Below are 24,832 nucleotides of genomic sequence, written 5' to 3' on the forward strand. Positions count from 1 at the left end.
CCATGATTCTAATTCATCTTGTACCTTTTCAGCCTAAATTACGACTGAATACTCAGGGGGACAATATTGACCAAAGACCAACTGATCAGTGGCTTGGTACTTTAGTGGAGTTCCCAAGTTGTGAAGGCAGCCAAGTTCGGCCCATGAAAAGGATTGGTAGTCCATGGCTCTTGTAATTTGACACGAAGAGAACCCATGGACGTTTCTACGTCGGTTCTTGTCAAGTTAGCTCTAAGGAGCCCTTTATATGCACGCTGATCTGGGCTCGCAACTATCTGCAAAATATAATGCATGTATTGTTTTGGCTAGACCCCCAATCTCTGTTTTCTCCACCAAACTGAGATTCAGCAATAATGCTAATCCTGGGAGCATATATTGAGTAATGGTGGTGCAGGTAAGAGTCGAGTGTAACCACTCCCGAGGTTTGCGCATCATTAAAAGCAAGTTTCTAAATTCTATCTTAAAATGGAATCAGATAACAAAGGTGAATGTATTGGCCCTATTGTGGAGATTCTGGTCAGCACAGACCAGTAGAGAGCGGAAGGCAGAGTGGTACTACTGTCTTTGTAACGTGGCTCATTTATTGGCTGATCTAGACTCTCCGCATCGCGGTCATTATTATTTAACCCTACTTATATTCTTCCAGCAACACCAGAAGGACAAGCACGCAAATACCTTCGGCCCGCACTAAATTCCGTTGGATTAGCGTGGGGTTTTACAGGGGCGATCTGACACTTGTTCTAGTAGCACTTACATAATGTTACATTAATTTACATTAAGTAATGTAGTTATTTACCAACTAACTACTGAGAAGTTAATATGTACAGCTTTGTTAATGTATTTGTACATCATTAGTTAATGTTAACAACAACATTAATTCATGCAAATTCATATTGGAATGAAAAAAAAGTGAATGTCATATAAATGTGTCCTGTGGTTTTGCTAATGTATAAATATTCACATAACATACATCAGTTTACGTTACATTAGTAGTTAACAAACATTGACTAATAAAAAATTAATGTATTGCTTAATGTTTTTTTACATGGATTCATGATTAACAACTACATGAGTTAATTCCAATTTGTGTAACCTTATTTTAAAGTGTGACCCATGTAACAATAGGTTGATTTTGAGTTGAACTTGTATAATGCAGGCATTTCAAAATTCAACATTGTATAGGAATAGGAATATTGGTCACAAAAATATCTATATATTTTAATTCAGCTTCAAGAAAGAATCCACTCAGTGAGCACTTTATTAGGTATTTATTAGACTAGATTTTTTAGACTTCTCTGCTGCTGCTGTCCACTTAGAGGTTTGACGCATTGCGTGTTCAGAGATGCTCTTCTACATACCACTGTTGTGACTCATAGTTATTAGCGTTACTGTCAGCTTTGACCAGTCTAGCCCTTCTCCTCTAACGACATGTTTTTTTGCCAGCAGAACTGCTGCTCACTATGTTTTTCATTTTTCGCACCATTCTCTGCAAACTCTACTGTTGTGTGTGAAAATCACAAGAAATAAGCATTTTCTGAGATACTCAAACCACTCTGTCTGGCACCAACAATCATTCTACGGTTAAAGTGACTTAGATCACATTTCTTCCCCATTCTGACCTCATGACCAATCTGCTTTTTGTTGCTGCCACATAATTGGCTGATGAAATGTTTGCATTAACCAGCTGCTGTGCAGGTCTACCTAATAAAGTGTATAATAACAGCATAAGGATTGTGATCATGAATGACAAAACAGCTAAAAAACTAAAGTTCTCAAACAATTTTGATTTCAATAAAAAAGTATTTTGCCAAAAACTTCCCATAGACTTTCACTCTCACGCCCATCTGTTCCCATAGATTATGTAATACACCTCATTTCACCTCATTTAACACTGCCTGGAACATTCAGGACTGTTGCACGACCAGTGGACCTCAAACAACAGCTAGCCTGCAAATCCACCGTTACAGAAAGTGGAAGTTTCAACTGCAGTCTGTTTCCTTTTGTTCATTCATCCATTCATTCATTTCACCTGTCTCCCACTTCCTGATTGTCTCACACCTGATTGTTATTTCCCTCTCATTGTATGAAAACTCCAGCGTTATTCCCTGATTTCTGTAACAACCCGTTCTGTCTTAGACTGCTGCTTCTTGCTTTATCCGTCTGTTTTGTTTTGACCCGTAGTTTCGCGACCCGTTTTGGACATTCAACTTTCATTTCTGGATTCTGTTTCTGTTTGGCTTGCCCATTAGTCGTCAACCCGACTTCGACTTAATTTTGGATTTTCCATGTTGTCTCTGTTTGCTGATATACCAACCTTCTGCCTGGACACTTGTTTACAAACTGCCTATTCCCTGCTGATTCTGTTTGCTGGCTATCAAACCTCACCTGTATACTCTGCCACCAAGTTAATAAAAACTCTGAACTCAATTCTGTGGTCTTGCTACTGTGTACTGCACTGAACCCTGACAGTAATCAGATTGTCCCTGGTTAGGAATTGTAATTTATTGTACACCGCTTGGGATAAGAGAGTCTGCCAAATGACTGTAATGTAATGTAATAAGCATTGAATTGTAAATCTATCAGTGTTATATGATTTTAAAACATACACTTAAAAATCATTAAAAAAAACATTTATTTGCCTTGAGGGTAGTAAAACAACATTTTGTGACATAAGAGGTTGTTTCAGTGCATAAGTTCCACAGACAAAAACATCCATTGAATTAGTATACCATTTATATTTCTGACACAGTGACAGCCCTGACCTATTCCAGCAGTGCTGATTTGTCCTGCTGTCACCCAGTCAGAAATTCAAAAACACCCACAGTTTGACTGTGTGCCTATATCTGTTTTTTAGAGAACGACCCCTGTTACACCTTATGACTGCATACAGACTCATTAGTCGCTGCCTTCTGTTCACTGGGCTTGGATCAGGATGATAAAACGAATCCCCAAAAACCACCAGAAATGAGTAAAAAAAAAAAATAATTTAACTGAGAAAAAGGCATTAAACAACAGAAAATGGATTTCCCAACAGCACATTTCAATAAATGGAATACAAATGTGAAAAAACATTCTGTATAAATAAATCACACTTGAAGAAGACATAACCTCCATTAAATATATTGTATGTTACAGCCTCCTTTCAAATATGAGTGACCCATTTGAATTACAGGAAGCTGTTTCCAAAGATGTTTGTGGTTCATGCAAACATTTCTTCCCATGTTACACGTTCTACAGTACAGTCCAGGACTAAATACACCAACTGTTTCTTGTGCACCATGAGTTAAGTGTGGTTGGACTTCTGACCGGGCCCCCGTGTTCAGTGTAGTCCTTTGGTAAAACCCTGTAAAACCAGGATATTCTTTTCAGTGGAAGGCCCAAACCTCCAGGTTATGGATCAGGAAGTCCTGCTTTTTGGAGAGTGGCTGGTTGTGGAAGGTGTCACAGGCTAAGCTGCAACCATGGCACAAATCAGCATCTAGCCACAGACCAAAATGACCCCTGCAGACAAAAAAGCACATTCATTACCAACTGTCAGCATTAGCATCATCCAGACATTTGTCGCATTAAAGGACAATGGCAATGTGTTGACACAGGACAGTAAAAAGCAATGGGATGAACAACATCGTTCATTACTAATTGGAAGTAGTTTTGAATAGAGAATAAGATATTTTGAATAGACACAGATTACACTCTTCAACAGATTATGTAAAGAGGCTTAGGGACCAAAAGGAGATATTTTAGAGTTAGTGTGTAAAAAAAGATAGATTTGCTATCAGCGTATGCTCCCATGTCACTGATGACGGAACCATCCTAAAACATAACACTATTTTGCCTCATTTATTCACTTTTATGAATGTAGTTTGTATCCAGGCGCTAATATAAAAAGGTACTGAACTGGGGTGATACAAACACACATCTGCTTGTACAGATACAGTGATTAGAGGTGCATTGCGTCTTTTACACAGTCTTCAGTTTTGTTTGTTTTGTCATAAAACCCAGTGCATGGCTACTCCTCGTGGTTATTTTTCTGCAGGGAACACAACAGAAACGATAGAGAAATGTCTGAACACTTACCCTCCACAACCCAAATGCAGGGAATCTGTGTGACCTCTCACAAAGTAGGAGTTAATGCCACTCCAATGGAACACCTGTGCAGATGAGAGCCCAGCTCTTAGAAACAACACCAACACTGCACCATTTGGCCACTCCACAGAGCAATTGAAAAGTGAACAAAGGAGAGCGACGTGCTTGTGCTGTACCTTTAGCTCTGGGCTGAAGCTGTACAGAAATGTCTCTCCTGTCCCGTAACAGTGCTTACTGACTCTGAAGGGGTGGGAGGCGAAAGCACCAAACACCTGGAAAAGGAACAGGCATTGACCCAATGAGCTTCTTCACATGAACCACCTGTCCCAACACAATCCACGTGTGTGTTTAATGTGTGAAGCAGAGGAGTTAATGTGCCGTATTCTTTATGTACTTATATTTGTGAAGAACCTTGAGCAGGACTGCTGAAAAAAAACATTATTATATCATGATAGTTCAGGTATGTGTACATGTGTATTCGGGTATGTGTTCAGGGAAGGTGTGTATGCATGTTTTTGCGTCTGTGTTTACCACATATGTGTAGCAGTAGTATGTCTTTAGGTGTGTGCTACAGGTGTGGGGCTTACCTGGTTGTCCATGTCCTTAATGACCAGAAGCACAGGACCCTCTATATGTGCCAGGTTCCTGTAGAGTGTCTTCAGGCTTGTTCCATGCACTACCGTGCTATACACCAGTCGCCATGGATACCCCTGCGTCCGTGCCGGGAGGTGAGCGCCCAGCTGTGGTGACAGAATCACGGTCAGTTTGGAAACGTTTTCTCCTGTAAGCCTGTCTGTCATGGTCATATCTAAGATGGACAGGCAGGAGACCACAAAGGGGATACAGAAAACCTGCTCTGCTGTGGGTCACATTTTTTTTCAATGATGTGGACAAACCTAGAGAGGAAATCTTGTTATCAATCAGAACCTCATCAGACAAGGAAGGAACACAGAAGCTGCCTGTGGAAAATTCGTGGTGAGGGAGAGGTCAACTGGGGTCAGATGTCAAGAGCCAGGGGAATGGTCTTACCTTCTGGACGTGGGTGTCCTCCAGGAGCTCGCTGTGGTCACTCAGGACAGGCAGAATGTCCTCAGGCTCCTCGTCCTCCGAGCTGCATATGCTCTGACGTCGCTTCGTTTCAGTAACTGTGACAATCTGAGGAGGCAACCAGCGATCTCAGGGTTAAATGAAGCAGAATGAAGCAAAATCTTCTCTGTTATGCTCACTCATGCCCCAGTGACTATTTTACACCCCACAGGCCACACAGCCTACTACAGGAGAGAGCTACCACCATGTGGAGGATGGGTGTCTGTTTCACTGAAAAATGTAATGTAGATTCACAACCGAGTTGAAAATGAGAGATCTACCTGTATGCATTTATTTAGTTTCAATTAGATTTATTCATTCATTCATTTTTGTATACATTGGGTGCTCAAAGTGGGGCTGAGCATGTCTATGAACCCCAATACCAAATCGGGGGAGTGTAGATCTGTACCAGAACACGTATCAAAAGATATTTCTTTTCACACCGCAAGCTAAGCTTACTTTGAGTGGAGTTGGAGGATGACTTTCCATATGCTGTCCACAGGTGCGCAATTCACCAACAGGGTTTACTAGACAGTGATCCACATGGACCCTTAACCACCTGAACCATCCCATACCCAATGCTATCACCATTTGGCACAGCCAGCACTGGCACAATCCGTGGGGCTCATCCATGCACTACAGAGTGGGGCTTTACCAGAATGACTAACTGAATTTCATGTAATGAATTTGTTTAATGAATTTATTAATCATTACAAAAACATAACTGGGGAGAGGTTTTGTAAAATACACTTGGGTTTCAGCATTAGACCCAGGAAAACAAATGCCTATAGTTTGTTTTTAGCTTGTAGCAATGTTAAATTGTAAATAATAACTAAACAAATGAAATAAATCCTTAATTGCACTCCTTTTAATGCTCATCTTCAGTGAGACAGAAATGTCATCACTTTATTGCAATGGTCGAAGACAACATTGTAAAGAGAAAAAAAGTTCATGGAAAAATCTGAAAATAACTAATGCAAGTAAAACTCTCATAATACATAAATACTTAACAATAACAACAATAAATAAAATAATCTTAAAAAAGAGATGTTGAGTAGCCCACCTCTACATAGGGTTCATCGCAGTTTCTGGCAAAGTACAGGATCCTGCTGTTCCCTGGCATTTTCTGAATGGCTCCAATGTACTTTTTCATGTCCAGGCAGAGTTGTTCACTGGCATGTGTGGCAAGTGTGTTTGTTCATTTTCTCTGCTTACAGTTAATATCAACCGAATGGCTCAAAGTTGTGCCTGCTTCAACCTGATTGGCTGGCTGTTCACTTTCATTTTATTGAAAAATGGAAACACTAGAGCAACTGTGCTGGGTTGCTGCCAGTGGTGTGTGGGTGTGGGGAAAAGAAAGGGAGTAATGACCATATTAGGGATGTCAAGGAAGTAAGCAGTTGGGCGACTTTCCAAAAAGCAGACTTGACTGTAGAAACTTAGAGCTTTGAAGGCTGGCAGCCAATGTGGTTTTAAAGCACGCTGCCAACACACAGTGCCGTGCTATTATACATTTTCCACAATTATCCTGAACATTTACTGAGGATGGCATCGCACGAAAGATAAGAGACCTTACATCCTGTATGCACATACTTTGGTAGCATATCCCTTGCTTGGAATAACTGCATCAAGCCTGTGACTGGTTAACATCAGCCCACTGTTGCAATCTTTTGTAATACTTTTCCAGGCTTTTACTGCAGCCTCTTTCAGTTGTTTTTTGTTTCTGGGGATTTTCCCTTTAATCACCTCTTCAGGAGGTAAAGTACATGCTCAACTGAGTTAAGGTCAGGTGATTGACTTGGCAAGTCTAAAACCATTCGATTTTTTCACCCTAATGAAGTCCTTTGTTGTGCTGGCAGTGTGTTTTAGGTCATTGTCTTGCTGCATGATTAAGTTCCTCTCAATTAGTTTGGACGCGTTTCTTAGTAAGTTGTCATACAGAATGTTTTTTGTAGACTTGTGAATTCATCCTACTGCTACCATCATGAGTTACACCATCAATAAAGACTAGTGAGCCCACTCCAGAAGCAGCCATGCAAGCCCAAGCCATGACACTTCCTCCACCATGCATCACAGATTTGTATGTTTTGGATCATGAGCAGATCTTTCCTCACTTTGGCCTTTCCATCACTTTGGTAGAGGTGAATCTTGGTCTCATCAGTCCATAAAACTTTTGTGGCTTACTCTATACTTCTTTGCAAATTGTAATCTCGGCTTCCAATTCTTACTACTGATGAGTGGTTTGCATCTTGTGGTGTAACCTCTATATTGCTGCTCTCTAAGTCTTCTTCGAATAGTTGATTGAGATACCTCAAGACTCAAGCTCAGTCACTGCCGCCCCATCGACCCTACGACTGCGCCATCGAGCTCCTTCCCGGTTCATCAGTTCCCTCTAGTCGCCTATACAACGTCTCCAGACCAGAAAGGGAGGATATGGAGAAATACATCCGTGACTGCCTGGCTAACGGACTGATTCGCCCATCTTCCTCTCCCGTTGGTGCTGGATTCTTCTTCATCCAGAAGAAGGATGGCTCCCTACGCCCGTGCATCGACTACAGGGAGCTGAACAACATCACGGTGAGGAACAAGTATCCTCTGCCCCTGATGGACTCCGCGTTCCACCCACTTCACGAGGCCACCATCTACACCAAGTTGGATCTTCGCAACGCATACCACCTGGTCCGGATCCGTGAGGGCGATGAATGGAAGACCGCCTTCAACACCTCTCTCGGACACTTCGAATACCTGGTCATGCCATTCGGCCTCACCAATGCTCCTGCTGTGTTCCAGGCCCTGGTGAATGATGTTCTTCGGGACTTGTTGGGTCGCCATGTGTTCGTCTACCTGGATGACATCTTGATCTACTCCACTAATGCCAAGGATCATGAAAACCACGTCAGGCAAGTTCTACAAAGACTTCTAGAGAACAAATTATTTGTCAAGGCAGAGAAGTGCGTCTTCCACTCCGACACAGTTGAGTTCCTTGGGTTTATCCTTGAGAAGGGACAGATCAGGGCGATTCTGGCGGTCACCGACTGGCCCACACCCACCTCACGCAAGCAACTCCAGCGCTTCTTGGGATTCGCCAATTTCTACCGAAGGTTCATCTGTTCCTATAGCCAAGTAGTCTCTCCTCTAACCAAGCTCACGTCCCCACCGGTGCCATTCCGGTGGAGCCCCGAAGCTGAGACGGCCTTCACCAAGGTCAAGAGACTGTTCTCTTCCGCTCCCATCCTGGTACACCCCGACCCCACCCGCCAGTTTGTGGTCGAGACGGATGCTTCCGACACAGGGGTGGGAGCAGTGCTCTCTCAGGTGGCGGCCACTGACAACCGACTACACCCCTGCGCCTTCTTCTCCAAGAAGCTGTCCCCGGCGGAGAGGAACTACGACGTTGGAAACCGTGAGCTGCTGGCAGTCAAACTGGCGCTGGAGGAGTGGAGACATTGGCTGGAGGGGGCCGAGAAGCCGTTCATCGTTTGGACCGACCACAAGAACCTGGCATACCTCCAGACAGCCAAGAGGCTGAATTCTCGACAGGCTAGATGGGCGCTGTTCTTCGGGAGGTTCAACTTCTCTCTGACCTACCGTCCAGGTTCGAAGAACGTTAAGCCCGACGCCCTGTCCCGTCAATTCAACACCTGTTCTGAGCGTGAGGTCCCCGAGAACATCCTTCCTGCCTCCTGCACCATCGGATCTGTCACATGGAAGATCGAGGCGGTGATCCAGAGGGCTCTACGGGAGGATCCCGATCCCAGGTCCAACCCCGGATTACGCCTATACGTTCCCTCAGCCGCTCGGACACAGGTGCTGCAATGGGCCCATTCATCCCTCCTTTCCTGCCATCCCGGCTTTACCCGCACCTTGGCGGTGCTGAAGTGGAGATTCTGGTGGAGTGCCATGATCCCCGACACCAGACGCTTCATCAAGGCTTGCACCACATGCGCCAGAAGCAAAGCATCTCACCAGGCCCCTGCTGGACTGCTTCAACCATTGCCGGTGCCCAGCCGACCCTGGAGCCACATCGGAGTGGACTTCGTGACCGGACTTCCCCTTTCCGAGGGTAACACCACCATCCTGACGGTGGTGGACCGATTCAGCAAAGCGGCACACTTCATCCCCCTGGCTGGATTGCCCACCGCCCAAGAGACCGCGGATGTTCTGGTGAGAGAGGTGTTCCGCATCCACGGACTTCCCTCGGACATCGTATCTGACCGCGGTCCCCAATTCATTTCCCAAGTCTGGAAAGCGTTCTGCGTGGCCCTCGGGGCCACAGCTAGCCTCTCTTCGGGCTACCACCCTCAATCCAATGGCCAAACTGAGAGGGCCAATCAGGACCTGGGGGCCGCTCTACGCTGCGTATCGGCCAAGAACCCAGCCGGCTGGGGCAAGATGCTTACCTGGGTGGAGTACGCACACAACACCTTACCCTGCGCCGCCACCGGGAAATCCCCATTTGAGGTCTCCCTGGGCTACCAACCTCCACTGTTCCCTGACCAGGAGGCCGAGATCGCTGTTCCCTCCCTCGCCATCCACATGAAACGATGCGCCAAGGTTTGGAGGGATGCTAAGGCCGCGCTGTTAAGCACGGCAGACCGTAATCGGCGTTTTGCTGATCGCCACCGCACTCCAGCTCCAGCCTACAAACCAGGTGACTCCGTCTGGCTGTCCACTAAGGACATTCCCCTCCAAGCCACTTCTCACAAACTGCAACCCCGTTTTATTGGTCCCTTTAAGATCCACAGAATCATTCATCCTTCCTCTGTAAGATTGTCACTCCCTGCTTCCCTTAAAATTCACCCCACATTCCATGTGTCTTGTATATTGTGACCGCCAGGAGTCGGTCGTTAAGGGGGGGGTCCTGTCACGTTTCAGGTCTGTCTCGCCATGTTTTATGTTTATTTATGTTTATTTATGTTGTCTTAGTCACGTAGTGTCTTATCATGTATTATATTGTCTAGGTTCGTCATGTTGTTTAGTTATGTTTCGTTACGATTTATTTTCTTGTCATGTTTAGTTATGTCTCGTTACGATTTATTTTCTTGTCATGTCTACATGTCATGTCTACATGACATACATTTTCGTACGATTATATTACCTGGTTATGTTGAGTATTATCGTCTTAGTTTCGCTTTGTGTTATGTTTTGATGCATGTTTATTGTTAAGTTAACTGGTCGTTGTTATGCATACACTTTTACATGTTTTTCCGCAAACCTTGCGTTCCGCCTTTTCTCTCTCTCTCTCTCTTTCTGTCATTCACTCCCTAAGTGTTTCCATTTGTCTATTTACTAAAACTACTAACGCTAGATCAGGATTGGGTAGAGACTAACAAACTAATCATGTGTTCATGTTACCTTACGTTTCTCGTGCATGTCATTTACTAATGCTAGGGCAGGATAGGTTTATTACTAAAGATTACTAATCTCCTTGTTAAACTTGTCATCCATCGCACCTGTTTTCCATTTCCTTGCTACGCTCTAACTAATTGTCTGCACCTGTCTACACCCGCATTTATAGCCCAGTCGCGCTACTGTTCACTGCGAAATTGTCTGCCTCTAGTCTAACTACGCAACTCTTGAGCATTACTACTGTTTGTTTACACGTTACGATCCAAGCCTGTTATCGACCATCGTCCATTGATTTCTGTTTTGTTGACCACTGTTTGTTTTTTGACTACGTCCTCGCCTACCGTTTTTGTACTTTTGCCCCGCTGATTGTTTCGACTCCCGCTTCGCCCACGACTACGCCTCTGCCTGCCGTCCGCCTGTTCATCTGCCCCGCTGACTGCTCTCCTGCTACCGGACCTCCCTGCACGTCTACCGACTACGAGATTGCCTCTTCCCTCGGCACCGTGCTTTTTGTTTGTTTTATATTTGTTTGGCTGGATCTTCGTGTATGGACTTTGCTTGTGTTGACTACGCTCCTGGGACTCGTCCCGAATAAAGCCCTAACGGGACTTTATTTAACTATTGTTTCTGAGTCGTGCATTTTGGGTCCAACCCCCACGCACCCCTCTCACGGACACGCATTTGAGTCAATGGAAAGTAGCGCCTAACAAAGAAAGCATATTTATCTTGCATAGAAATGGAAGCGTTTTAGATTATAAAAACATTTATATGGACAAAATAACCTTCAATATTCATGTACTGGGTATAGCTGAAGTGACTGCAAGGTAAGTACATCCTAAGGACATTTAAAATATTTTTCTGAATGATTTATTCAGTGATCTCTGGCGCTGTCCTGAAAGCTAAGAGTGTAAAACATTTTCAACAAGTTTTCAGAGATTGGATAACAGACAGAATAAAACATAGGTTTATTATGTCCTTTAGGGTGTAATAAGCAAATGGGGGATGGGGAGGCTGCTTTCCCAGATAGCAAGCAAATTCAGGCCGGATCTGCACTAAATTAGCTTTACAAGCGGCTCCTGCACGCTCTGAGAGTGAACTTTTGGCATGTTTACCTTAGTCCTCCCTCCTGATTTCCCCCACCCCCCTTTCTGATATCCCTATCCTCCTTGTCTAACCCAAAAAAACAAACACATTTGCACTTATGATGACTATATGTTTAGAACAGCATTTCATGTGTATTTTCCTAGTTATGGATGTGATGCTTTGACTTGTGGAAGAACCTATGCACTTGTAAATCGCTTTGGATTTACCCACCAGGCCTTTAACCACCCCCAAAACACTCACCTCCCAGGCTTTGGGGACAGGGTGACTGAGTAAGTTGTTGATGGTGTCAAGATCATCTACCCCAATGAAGCCTGGCTCTTTGGATCTCTTCATGTAGTCATCTGGTGACCACTGGACGAAAAATGCGTAAAGGTGGTCCACCCTGAATAAACCAACCAGAAAGGGCTATTTACCTCTCTCTCTCCTCTCTCCTCTCTCCTCTCTCCTCTCTCATTACAGAACACAGTCAATTGCAGAATAATGATATTTAACTATATATTCATAGCATTACTCATTTTATATTTGGATAAATATTGTGCATGAAGTGAAAAAGCATTTTACTACTTCATTTTCTTGAGATCAGTTCAATATTGCATCACAAATACTTCAGATGGATAGCATCCAACAAAAGCCCAAATTGGATTATGCTTCCCGGAATTCACCATGATTCATCCTCAGTGCTTGTAATTCGGTAAATGGTTTGGGCAGGGCAGGAAAAGTTCCCACACACATTCCACACATGACATTAAAGCCTGCCCCTGAGGCAAAATATTGTCAGGAGCGGGAATGTGGCATACTCCTTATCCAAAAAACAACGAGCAAAGTCTGAAATATCACCACTGACACTGCTGCATGTTTTCTGACCTTAACAGAGGGGGAAAAACCCTTCAACGAGTATATGCAGACAGGAAAAATTCCGCACAATTGTATTTGCACAGCTTTTCCGGACTTACTCTCCAACACTATAGGCCACAGCCATGGCACAGTAGAAGGACGAAGCTTCTGGAGCAGAGTTGAGGCGCGCGAGGCTCACTGCAGTGCTAGCATGTTTGTGCGCTCCCTTGCTCTGACCGCTCCTTTTATAGTCTCTGCTTTGCACTGAAATAAGCCTCTTTCACTCTGCCCTCTGCCCACCCTCAGCGCCCTCCAAGCTGACCGTCTACTACTGCCATTTCACAACTGTCTTTTAGGTGACACATTAACCTGAAGGGTGCAAGCCCTTACAAAGTTATAATCTCAAAGCATTTACAACCCATGCCGTAAACGTATCCTCTATAAATGAAACAAGTGTCTTTAAAGCATCCTCTTTTAAAGAGTCCTGGAAGGCTTGCATATCTCTCAGAAAGAGTCATGTAAGGCCTGCATCTCTCAGAGAATCATTTTCTCAAACACCAATTCATCCATACACATGCACATGTATACACACAACCAATCCATACGCATACACATGTATGCACACACTCACAGATAATTAATCCAAACACATATGACAAACACATTTACGTATATAGGTACAAGTACACTCACATTTGCATATGTGCATTCATACAGGTATGGAACAGCTGATATTTTTGTCAAACCACTGCTACTGTGAAATCTTTGTAAATTGCATAGTTTTTTGTAGGTCAAAACTGAGTGAAATAGACTTCACTAGTCACCCTGCTTGTCCATCTGTTATCTTCAGGTAAGGTTATTCATTATCATTGCAGGAATGCAGACACAATGTTTTTGATGTGTATGAGTCAGTTTAACAAGCCCCATCTGCCTATTTCGTTTTTGCCTAATTAAAATATAGCACTCTGGAATATGACTACTTTCTACATCCTAGTATTTCCTAGACTCCAGAACTCAATGTGTGTGGAAGGCATATAACTGGATCGGATGCAGCACATGCGTATTAAGCTAATGTCTGTTGCCACAACAGGGTCTTGTCTATCCATATACTCTGAAGTTATTTCCTCTCTCCCTTCATTCTCTTTTAACTGATCTGAACTGAGAATGGTCAGATCAACCTGTTTATCTACATTACTGTGCAGAAGTCTTAGGCACCCTAGACTTTAATATATATATGTTTATCTTTTTGTGTGTGTTAGTATAAAATAACACATTTGAGATTTCCATATATTCATTTTCCAAAATAATAATTTTTCCAGAGACATTTTTGTATTTCATTTTTAAAAAGCAACATATCTTTTTACATAAAAACTTGATCAAGGCTCTCGGAGATCAGAAGCAAGGAGCCAACCAAAGAACTCTGGCAAGTTCCCCAACATGCTTGGAACAACCTCCCTACTGATTGTCTTAGAGAACTGCAGGACAGCGTTGGCTATCTCAGAGAAGTGATGCAGTTTTAATGCCGAAGGGTGGTCACAAGAAATATTGATTGGATTCAGTTTTTAACTATTCTGCCAAATTACTAAAATGTAATGTCAAATGTATAGTACGTTTATTGAGGACCTTTCATTGAACAATTTTTGAAAGAATCTGTGCAGAGTGGCATCACAAATACTTGGCACAGTACTGTACTGTACTGACTGGAAGCTTGTCCAGTTCCTGTTTGTTGGATGAGGGGGAAGTGACCGTTGTTTTGTTTCTCTTTAATGCTAATATAATTTTCTGAATATCTTCCAAATAATTTGTATTCATTGGAAGTTCAGGGCGGAATGTTCAGACCTGCACTGCCATTGTGTAACTCGTTGGGGCCAAAGTAAACACGTTGGGGCCAAAGTAAACACACAGCATTATTTATTCATACATCTGATTGTTGCGGTATTATTATTATTATTATTTTTAAATACATAAAAATAAATAAAATCTGATTATCAAATAGGCCCTAGTTCTTATCTTTGTTGTACAGGTAGCAGTTGAATTGTACTTCCCTCTAGAGTTTTTCAGCGCACTTATCCCTGGTTATGGGTATGCACTTTGCACTTTGTTGTACGTCGCTCTAGATAATGCCATTAATGTGATGTAATATTTGACAGCTGGACAACTTCCTCAGGTTTGACTGATAGATACAACTGTGTCATCAGCATAGCAGTGGAAGTTGTTCTGACATTTGTCCAGAAAATGTTTATTCCATATCTGAACATGTAAATTCATACATAATGGGTCACAGAAAATCAATCTGTTCAGTAATTTGGACAGTCTACACTAATTACAGCACTCAAAATGCATTTATAAATAAGCCTGCTCTCCATTAGCTGCTACATGTCAACTGGATGTCAACCAACATGTTGCTCACCACTGGTCAGATTGTTTAAGATTCAAACATTTCATAGAATTCATAATCTTAGAGTAGTGCACTGTAAAGTATATTGGCAATTTAGTATATTAAAGTTAGAAGCAATGTAATTTCTAGACCCTATCCCAACAAAGCTTTTGAAGGAGCTACTACCAGTGATTGGAGCACCACTCCTACATATTGTCAATGCTTCTTTAGCATCTGGACACATTCCACAGACTCTTAAACTTGGAGTCATCAAACCACTTCTTAAGAAGCCAAACTTAGATGCGAATGATTTGTCCAACTACAGGCCCATTTCAAACCTCCCATTCCTGTCTAAAGTACTAGAAAAGGTAATCTAAAAATAACTTTGTTCATTTCTGCACCCCAATCATATATTGGAAGTTTTTCAATCTGGTTTTAGACCCTTCCACAGCACTGAAACAGCCCTGGTCAAAGTACTCAATGACCTTCTCCTCGCTTCTGACAGTGGCTGCATCTCTGTACTTGTGCTTCTAGATTTAAGTGCAGCATTCGACACAGTTGATCACCTGATCCTGTTGGATAGACTTGAAAATCTTGTAGGCCTCCGTGGACAGGCTCTCTTTTGGTTTAGATCATATCTTTCAGATCGATATCAATTTGTGCACTTTAACAATGACTCCTCTTATCAATCCAGGGTTGGATATGGAGTACCACAAGGGTCTGTGCTTGGGCCCTTGCTTTTCTCTCTATATATGCTTCCCCTGGGACAAGTTATTTGCAAACATGGCATTAACTTCCACTGCTATGCTGACGACACAGTTGTATCTTTCAGTCAAACCTGAGGAAGTTGTCCAGCTGTCAAAAATGGAAGCTTGTCTTAAAGAAATGGATGAATCATAACTTTCTTTTGCTAAACTCAGATAAGAATGAAATAATGGTAGTGGGGCCCAAGTCCTTGAGATGTAAATTATCTGATAATATGCCAAACATTGATGGAATTTGCATCACCTCAAGTGCTGTCATCAAAGACCTTGGAGTTACTTTTGATCCAGATCTTGCGTTTGATGCGCATATTAAAAACATCTCTCGGGTTGCTTTTTATCACTTAAGGAATATCTCCAAAACTCTGAAGATAAATAATGCAGAAAAGCTAGTGCATGCTTTTGTTACTTCAAGATTACATTACTGCAATGCTCTTTTGTCTGGATGTGCAAATTCCTCTCTGAAAGGGCTCCAGCTAATTCAAAATGCAGCAGCTCATATTCTTACTAGAACAAGGAGATTTGAGCACATCAGCCCAGTGTTGGCTTCACTTCACTGGCTGCCTGTTAAATTCCGAATAGATTACAAAATACTACTTCTGACTTTTAAAGCCTTACATGGGCTTGCCCCTCTGTACTTAAAATATTTACTTCATCCTTATACTCCCACACGAATACTCCATTCGCAGGGTGCAGGCCTCCTTGTTATTCCTAGAATAACTAAAAGTTCCATAGGTGGCAGAGCCTTTTCCTATTGTGCTCCTTTCCTGTGGAACAAATTGCCTGCTCATGTTCGGGGTGCAGACACTATCACCTTATTTAAAGCTAGGCTAAAAACATATCTCATTAGTCTGTCCTATAAGTTGAGGGGCAGGAGTGGGTGGCAGGCATAAGCTATAGAGTCTCTGGTGGACTTGGCGGTCAGTGCTGTCAGTGGATCATTGTTGGTAATGCTGTGTTCAGTATAACCAATCATGGTCTGGTGGTGACCGTCTCAAGCCTTCCCTCATGGATGTGTTCCACTGCCTCTGTTTCCCTTAGCTACACTGCCATAGCCTTATTCTGCCGGGATTCTCCTTATCGCATGCAGGCACCTCTCCCTCCTGCTGTGAATGACCAATTACCATCTGGACCCCCTAACAATGTTACTTTCCTCTTCTCCCCGCTCTGGGCACCTGCCCGGAGCGCTAGCCCAACTTTCCTGCGCACCCCCTCCTGGCCTGGACCTCCAGCCCAAGACCAGCCGCACAACTCCCTCCTGCCACAACTGGAGCACCAAGCCTGTCCCCTTGCCTGACAGTGCCAACCATTGGTGTTCCTGCCATCTGTGCTTCAAGTTATTGGACATTTATTGGACATTTATGAACTTTTATTTAATCTGGTTTTCTGTTTAAAACCACTGTTTTTACAAACAGGTGTTAACCAGCGGCAGATGAGTTCCCCTACTTCTTCCTGTTCCAGGGAGTTTTTCCTTGCCACTGTTGCCCTAGGCGTACTCTTGGGGCCCGGTTTCTAATTCTGTAAAGCTGCTTTGCAACAAAGGCCCTTTGTAAAAAGCGCTATACAAATAAAATTGAATTGAATTGAATTGATTTTCTAAAGCATGCTTTAATTCCATGTTGTCCTATTTTGGACCAGATACCTTATATCACTCTTTCAACATAGCTTGTCCACAAACTTTCACAAATTGAGTGCTTGCCACTTTAAACACTCATTGACACTGGCTACTGGCTGCTACCATCGGTGTGCTATGTAGCGTAATGACATCAAGCTACTACCTGCACGTGATAATGTTGATGAACATAACGCTCTAAACAAACATAATGCTTGTTTAGAACATTAGATTAGCCATGCTGTCTCTGGACACCATTTTAAATGTGAATACTAAATGTAGCCTACAGTCATGAAATCATAAAAAGCATGTTTGTCCCTGAATTTCTTGTATCCATAACATAGAAATGGCGCACAACGTAGCCATACCAAAATCAGTAGTTGGTGAGCCTGTTGCCATTGTAGTAGACCTGCGAAATGGCATTGAGTTCATCACTATAATTTTTTCATGTGTTTAACTACTACTTTCACCAGTTTTTTTCACCAAAAGCTGTTATTGTAAGTTTTTCATCATTATTGTGGTTTATTCCAACTTTCTTCCATTTGTGACATTAATTCAACATTTATTCGAGCGTCGGCTATCATACGAAGCCAGCTTTTTGCAATTATTATAATTATTATAATTAGTCCTAGTGTAAACATACAGATAATCAGAACCCTTGAAGAATACAATCAACTTCCAAACTAGCATACCACAGTTGGCAGCTAGAATACCCTGAGTACAACAATACAATAGCTAATACAAAAAAACAACAATATCTATACAAGTAACAATATCTATACAATCTATACAAGTGCCATTATAGTCTATGCTATATATAAGGCCAATCATGGTGGTGAGTCAGGGAGGGAAAGGTGTAGCCTGAAGAGATGAGTCTTCAGTCTGCGCTTGAAGGAGGGCAGAGACACTGCCATTCTGACATCCCACTGGTCATTCTGCCATTCTGGTCATTCCACCACCGTGGCATGAAGTGCAGGTGTGGCGAGAGGGAGGCGCCAGACGGCACGAAGTGGCAGAACGGAGGGGTTTTGTTGGTGTATAGGTCTTGATAAGTGATTGAATGTATACAGGGGCTGATCCCTTAACTGCCTGGTATGCGAGCACCAAAGTTTTAAATTTGATGCGAGTGGAGGTTGGAGGTTGCTGAGCAGGGGGGTGACATTCCGAACAGACTGTTTGAATACCTGTTACTGTTGCTACCAGATTTACAATCACCGTAAAAGGCGGTCTCAGACAATTAGCATCCAGGAAGTGTTGGAGTATGGCTGGTTTAAACTTCATATTTGATTTATATAATTTTTCCAGTCAACTGTGTACAAGTAGGTTACTTTAGTATCACACATTCTCCTACAAAAAGTGCATTCGATTTTTAGAGACTGCTTCACCTGATGATGTAATCGCCATGGTAATATTGGAATGGTTTAATGAGTGAAGGCAGAGGGCTGTGAGGTGCTGCTGACCTACTTTTCACCTCTTGCTAAGACCGCAGAAGACAAAGTAGGACAGCTTGATTCAGCAAAGACCACAAAGAAGATTTTGTCCCCGCAAAAACATGCTCAGGAAACAAACCTACAGAGGAAAAAAAAGTTTAAAAGCAGTCTTAATATCATTATTACCACCCCCTCTTTTCACTCATTTGGGTAGAGATTCAAAAACATCACTTGAGTTGCACATCCGACTGGTTCAAGCTAAAATTCTTCTATCTGAACTTCAATGACATTTGTACTTCAATTTTATCAACCATTTTCAAAAAAGAAAAAGGTTGTGTCAGTAATAAGAAGATATTGCACTGTTTTGTTATTCAATTTTGAAAGAATTGAATTCTGTTTCCTGAAAAAAAAAAAAACTGTAAATACAAGAGGGTATTGATGCAATATACACTCACTGAGCCCTTTATTAGGAACATTTTTACTTTATTACACCGACTCATTCATGCGATTATCTAATCAGCCAATTGTGTGGCAGCAGTGCAATGCATACAATCATGTAGATATGGGTCAGGAGCTTCAGTTAATGTTCACATCAACCATCAGAATGGGGAAAAAATGTGATCTAAGTTACTTTGATTGTGGAATGATTGTTGGTGGCAGACAGGGTGCCATCAACAATCAATTGGGTATTAAGGAAACCTTGTTAGTTTATCAGCTGTTGTAGATTTGTTAGTCAAATTGCTGTGTTAGTTAGACCAGGTGTGTTGCATTTTGTTATTAGTTAGCGAATCTAGTGTGTTTTCCACCAGCCGCCGGCAGTTTCGCTAGTTTCTGTTATTCTGATTAGGTGATCAGAATCAGTTAGATACTTTGGACGCTGCAATTGTTAGGATAATTATTAGATCGCTAGTTTGCGTTGGTAATTAGCAGTTTATATAGGCATGCTCAGAGCGACGCTATATAATAGTGGAATTGTTTGTAATTCAGTCGAGAAGTGCATTTTTTCCACTAGGCACGTGTAGTTGTTGAAGACCTCCAGAGAGCTTAAGTATTGTTTCTGTTTTTTGCATGTGAGCATGTCGGAGGACAATGGCCAGACTGGTCAAAGCTGGCAGGAAGGTGACAGTAACGCAAATAAGCACACATTGGTAATGCAGAACAGCATCGCACAACACACAACGCATCATAACTCTAAGTGGATTGGCCACAGCAGTAGAAGTCTAAAAAATAAGTCTAATAAATACCTAATAAAGTGCTCAGTGAGTGTAGAGTGTAGATAATATCTACAATATAATTATTTATATTATATAACTGCCTGTGAGTGACACAAACTACATTTTGTCTAACATATTATTGGTTATTTAATTTATATTCATTATTGTTTATCCAAAGATGACAAACACAGGCATGCACCACTTCAAATTTTTTATACAAAAAATAATCAATTTCAACTCATTATGACAGGGATACAACTGATGTGTTACAATCAGCACAAATGGAGTGGTTTGGCTTTATAAAGCACTGTTACAACACTGCAATGTCTAATAGGGTCATTTCATGTCACCACGTCTGTCGTTTACTCCACAAAATATGCCCCATGGCTGGCCCATTTCCGTAGAATCAACACGAACGTACTGGACTGAAATATAATTCTAACAGACAATTTGCAACTGAGAAAGGAAATACTCATTCTGGTGGATGGTCATGAACACTTTAGTTGGGCAATTTCATGATCATTGATACACCAAATGTGGCCCACTGGGCCCTCAAAGCACAGTTTGCCTGCCACAGCTACAATCGGAGCACTGCTTTCAACACCCCACATATGCAGCTCATGAGGATTTGAGACTATCAATCACAATATTCACACCATATTTGTACTGCATATGCTTGGTATCTTCTGCCTCTGTGGAGCCTGCATGTACAAAGCTAGGCTCCAATGATGTCAGGGAATTTAGCGTAGTAGGTACATTATTAAAATTTTCCCATGTGGGCTACAACTGCAATGCTGTGGCCTATTTTCTGTTTGCGACAGCGACTTGCTCCTACTGTTCCTGTTTCTCATAGTATGTAGTGAAACACGCCCACATCAGGCAGCATGCAGAGACATATACAATAATTCATACAAACTTCTATGCTTAAACTACAAATGCTGTCAACGAGAAAACAATATTATTACCAATACTGCTGCAATTACTAACTACTTGTACCGGTACACCTACTCACCCCTTTGATCAGGGTCAGCAATTAAATTACATATGCAGGTCTATTTAACTGCTGAGCCAATGGAGTAATCATTGATTAATCAGCCCTGCAGAATAATTAACAGTGGCAAGACAAAGTCAGCTATGAAACTTGGGCAAAAAGTATCCAATACTGTCTGGTGAAATATTATAAGATTATAACCATGAGTCTTTTCCATTATTATTTCTCAAAATTCACTGCACCAGAATGTAGGGTTGGAAGGAACATATCTTCAGAGAGAGGGAAGCAGGCAATGTGATTCCATGGCCATGAACCACACTGACCTCATCTTAATCTTAATTCTTCTATAGAATTCAAAATAAAATGCTTTGTTTGTATTACCATATACATTAACACTCAATTATTCAGATAAGAGCACTGAAATCAGCATACAATCAGAATCACTCCTTGCTCCACCAGAGTGTTCAATTAGGCGAGGCAGTAATCTAACAAAAACAGGGCAAGTAATTGGTTTCTGTTATAAACATCACTTCTTGCAACATATGATGTATAAGAGCCTCTGTCTACTCTGTGACGAAATGTTAAATGGCTATCACTATTAAGCATGTAAAGTTAGTATATTAATGTGTTTTCTTAACAAATGCCTCTATGAATAGCAGCTATTTCAAGGCCACTGAAAAGCGAACAATGACATTACAAACAAAGGTACACTACAAACAACCTTAACTTTTGATAAAAATCTAAAATCTCCTTGTTTTACCTACAACAAGCATTTTGAAATTACATTTAAAACATAAAAAAATTCATGAAATGCATAGCTCATATTCCGAGTTGTATTTCCAATATCTGCTTGGAGATTCCAGTTTCTTGCAGCTGAACAGCAAAACCTTTAATCTGTCAATGTTCAACTGGTAGTCTTCCTGACCCTTATTCAAGTCAGCAGTCTAATGTGCCAAAATAATTAAAGAAACAGAACAGAGGAATAATCACTCCAAAATACAGTAAGCACACCATCACCTGTTGGATTCGGCCAATTGTTCATTAGTCTGTGACAAATAAAGTTTATTCAGAACACCAAACAAAAACTTGTCTAATTTAATGAAATGCAATATGACATAAAGGTTGTTCGACAATATCTTCTTTAACCTAATTGAATGCACTTTTCTTTGTACAGTACGTCACTCTCTATAAAAACATTCATTAATAAATATTATGCAAAGTAATGAGAGAGGCTTAAAGGACAGGTAGATGGCCGCTTGCTTTGCATGAATTACACTTAAAGCTTGAATAACATTATTAACGTCATAGAAAATTCTGTAAAATGCTATCTAGGAGTTCATCAGGTGAAAACCACACTACATTTGATTGAAACCTAGATTTGCACCCCTCTACATATGGAAAGCTACCACAGAAAACAAGTTGGTTCATCAGAGTTAAACCACAGGCAGTTGACCTCAATCTTTCAGTGACAAATAAGGACATGTTTCCATAATTAAATTACCATTACATTTAGAATTTTTAACCTTTAGTTTAGAATGCTCTGTGACTGGTGCCGATATGTAAGGTAGCCAAAGGGATCTAACTCAACACAATAAGATGTCCTGTTTTTGTTTCTGAATCTGTTTATTTTGCTGTTCAGTGTTCATAATTATGTGACTGCCTTGATCACAAGAAACATTAATGGCTGATACTAAAGGCAAGGAAAATGTCTCTGCAAGGATATTAAACATCCTGTTGATGTTTCATATCAAAGCAAAGCATATACATGTTGAATATTTTGATAGTCCCACAGCTTTCAGACACTTCTGGTAAATGTGAAAACCTATGAGGAACATGCAAAAATGCAGAGGCATTATGAAACAGATATGTGTTCTATACAGTACTGTTATGGAACAGAGTTAATCAACCAAAAGCTCCAGAGGCATTAAATGATTAGGAAACATTCATTGGTGAAAGGCTGGGGTTGTTACATGTTACGTATTTTTAAATATGCGTTACTGATCATGAAATGGTTCAAAAATAGCTCCTGTGGCCCATGTACTTGGAACCAGGCATGATGGAACATTAGGTAATGGGCCTGCAGTAGACTAGACTCACATCCAATATCATGCTACCTGTGGTATCAGGCTACATCCAGTTACATTATAGTGTTGGACTCTTTGTTTGGTTGCCAGTAACTACTGTATACCAATGTCCATCGGGTTATGTGGAACCGTTTGGGATTATAAACCACACCTATGTACATAGACTCAGCACCTGCAATGCCTGTACCCCTAATAAACCAAAATACTAACCTAAATAACTTGATGCAATCAGCACTAGCTCAGCTAGAACTATGCAGATTCAAGTGGGCTCTGTGAGCCTACCGCATTTACTGTATATTTCAAGAGGAAATCTGAATACGCTCTTAGTCTGTCATTTATCTCGCCACTGTATATGTAGTGTCCTTTTGCAGAGTGTGCAAGCCACCTACAGGGAGAACTTTCACAATCACTCACTTCAGCTACTTTTGCATAAAATTGCAGGGCGATGCTGTCTGTTGATGACTGAATAGATCTGCAAGACAATGTACTTTTGCCTTGACACTGTCCAGAAATCTGCCTGAGAGGGATCCACTTGAAGTGGAGAATGCAAGGCTGGTACCACTTTAACTAATCATAAAAAGTATTTACCTTGAGGCCAGTGGTGCGAACAAATACATGTTATGGGAGTAAGAATGACTTTCATCCAAGAAAGCAAAGCATTGTACTGTATGTACACAAAATATACACTATTAAGACGGATGTGAGAAGGATACCTACTTGAATTGTGTGTGTGTGTGTGGAGTTCTTTCCAATTCCCGATTTGGAACATGCAAACAGGCTCACTCCTTTGTTGTTGATTTAGTGTAGACAAACATGCTCTTCTCTCAAGCATGCTTTTCAGCGGCATATGAGATGTTTCATGTGCAACTCAAAGCAGCTGTTCACTTTATATTATCAATTTATATTTTGATTGGCACAGGAAGTAATTTAGGTACAAGGAAAGATATTTTAGGTGCACACAGAAGTTTATGATGACATGTTGGCTTTGGCTGGTGCGACAATGCCAGTCTTCATGGTCTAAAGCAAGAAAATACACTTAAAGTAACTTCAACCTTGTTTGAGGGGTTGCAGGTTAAATGGAGAAAGAGTCTGACACTACAGTAAACACTTAAACAGACTGGTTAGTTTCAGATTATTTTGTAGATTCTAGTTATTAGCTGCCAGCAAAAAACTGGAATGAATGCAATATGGAATTAATATAAGAATCAGTATTAGTAGACCTTATATAGGTGTTCCTACTGAACTCATTTTTATGCCCCCAATTCTGGGCCCCAGGTATACAGACTTTCATTCATTCATACTAATCTCAGGTTAGGTTCTGGATGGTCCCACAATAACTGCTTGTTTTCTCGGAAGGCTCCGCCTACATGCCTGTGATGCAGTTTCCGGTTAGATCATTCCAGTCGCTGACTTAAATACTTTCCCATAAAAACACCACAAATACGCAGGCACTGTTAGATCCCTATGCTCAGACGTCATGCTCAACAATAAATAGCAGATGTGTCACACATCAATTATTGTGTTGTTCAAACTTTACTGTGAAAATGCCATTTGCTACTGATTATTTGCTACTAAAAATATGTTACACAACACAAATAATTCAATTTTAGTAGTAAATGCAACGCTACTTTTCAGCAATTTCGTTATACGTGAACAGATTTGACTGGCAACCTATGAAAAATGTTTGAACGTTGCCATTTTCCCAGCGGTACATTTCAATTGAACCATTAATCTTTATGTTCCTGACTTGTAAGACCTGTGACCCAAAGGCAGGGATAATACAATTTACTTTTACCTGAATTCAAAACTTCCACCATGTCTGCTACAGTAGAGCGCCTCAATCCATGTACAATCTCCAGAAGTTGTCCTGGTGTGACCTACTATGTCCTGTCTCCCTCTCTTAC

At 41.5% G+C, this 24,832-nt stretch overlaps 1 protein-coding gene across 2 annotated transcripts; it reads right to left on the minus strand.

Moving 5' to 3' along the window:
• Window positions 1-3,023: 3,023 nt before the first annotated feature.
• On the minus strand, window positions 3,024-24,832 carry LOC133106817 (nuclear receptor coactivator 7). Of its 2 annotated transcripts, XM_061216059.1 has the most exons (7): window positions 24,724-24,832; window positions 11,866-12,007; window positions 5,116-5,241; window positions 4,674-4,826; window positions 4,263-4,358; window positions 4,078-4,151; window positions 3,024-3,501 (listed from the first exon to the last, which is right to left on the minus strand). In XM_061216059.1, the coding sequence occupies exons 2-7, from the start codon at window positions 11,956-11,958 to the stop codon at window positions 3,366-3,368; spliced, it is 678 nt and encodes a 225-aa protein (XP_061072043.1). In that variant the 5' UTR covers window positions 11,959-12,007; window positions 24,724-24,832; the 3' UTR covers window positions 3,024-3,365. The 2 variants fall into 2 exon arrangements, with proteins under 2 accessions (XP_061072043.1, XP_061072044.1); XM_061216060.1 differs by lacking the exons at window positions 11,866-12,007; window positions 24,724-24,832 and adding an exon at window positions 6,236-6,511.

The sequence above is a fragment of the Conger conger genome, chromosome 1, assembly GCF_963514075.1.
Source record: "Conger conger chromosome 1, fConCon1.1, whole genome shotgun sequence".
Classification (NCBI taxonomy): domain Eukaryota; kingdom Metazoa; phylum Chordata; class Actinopteri; order Anguilliformes; family Congridae; genus Conger; species Conger conger.

Excerpts from the sequence above, each read along its gene's own strand:
- LOC133106817 (XM_061216059.1), bottom strand. The coding sequence starts at position 11,958 with ATGAAGAGATCCAAAGAGCCAGGCTTCATTGGGGTAGATGATCTTGAC. Across the intron at positions 5,242-11,865 it reads CTGTCCCCAAAGCCTGGGAG|ATTGTCACAGTTACTGAAAC; the intron begins GTGAGTGTTTTG and ends TTGCCTCCTCAG. Across the intron at positions 3,502-4,077 it reads CTGCATTTGGGTTGTGGAGG|GGGTCATTTTGGTCTGTGGC; the intron begins GTAAGTGTTCAG and ends TTTTGTCTGCAG.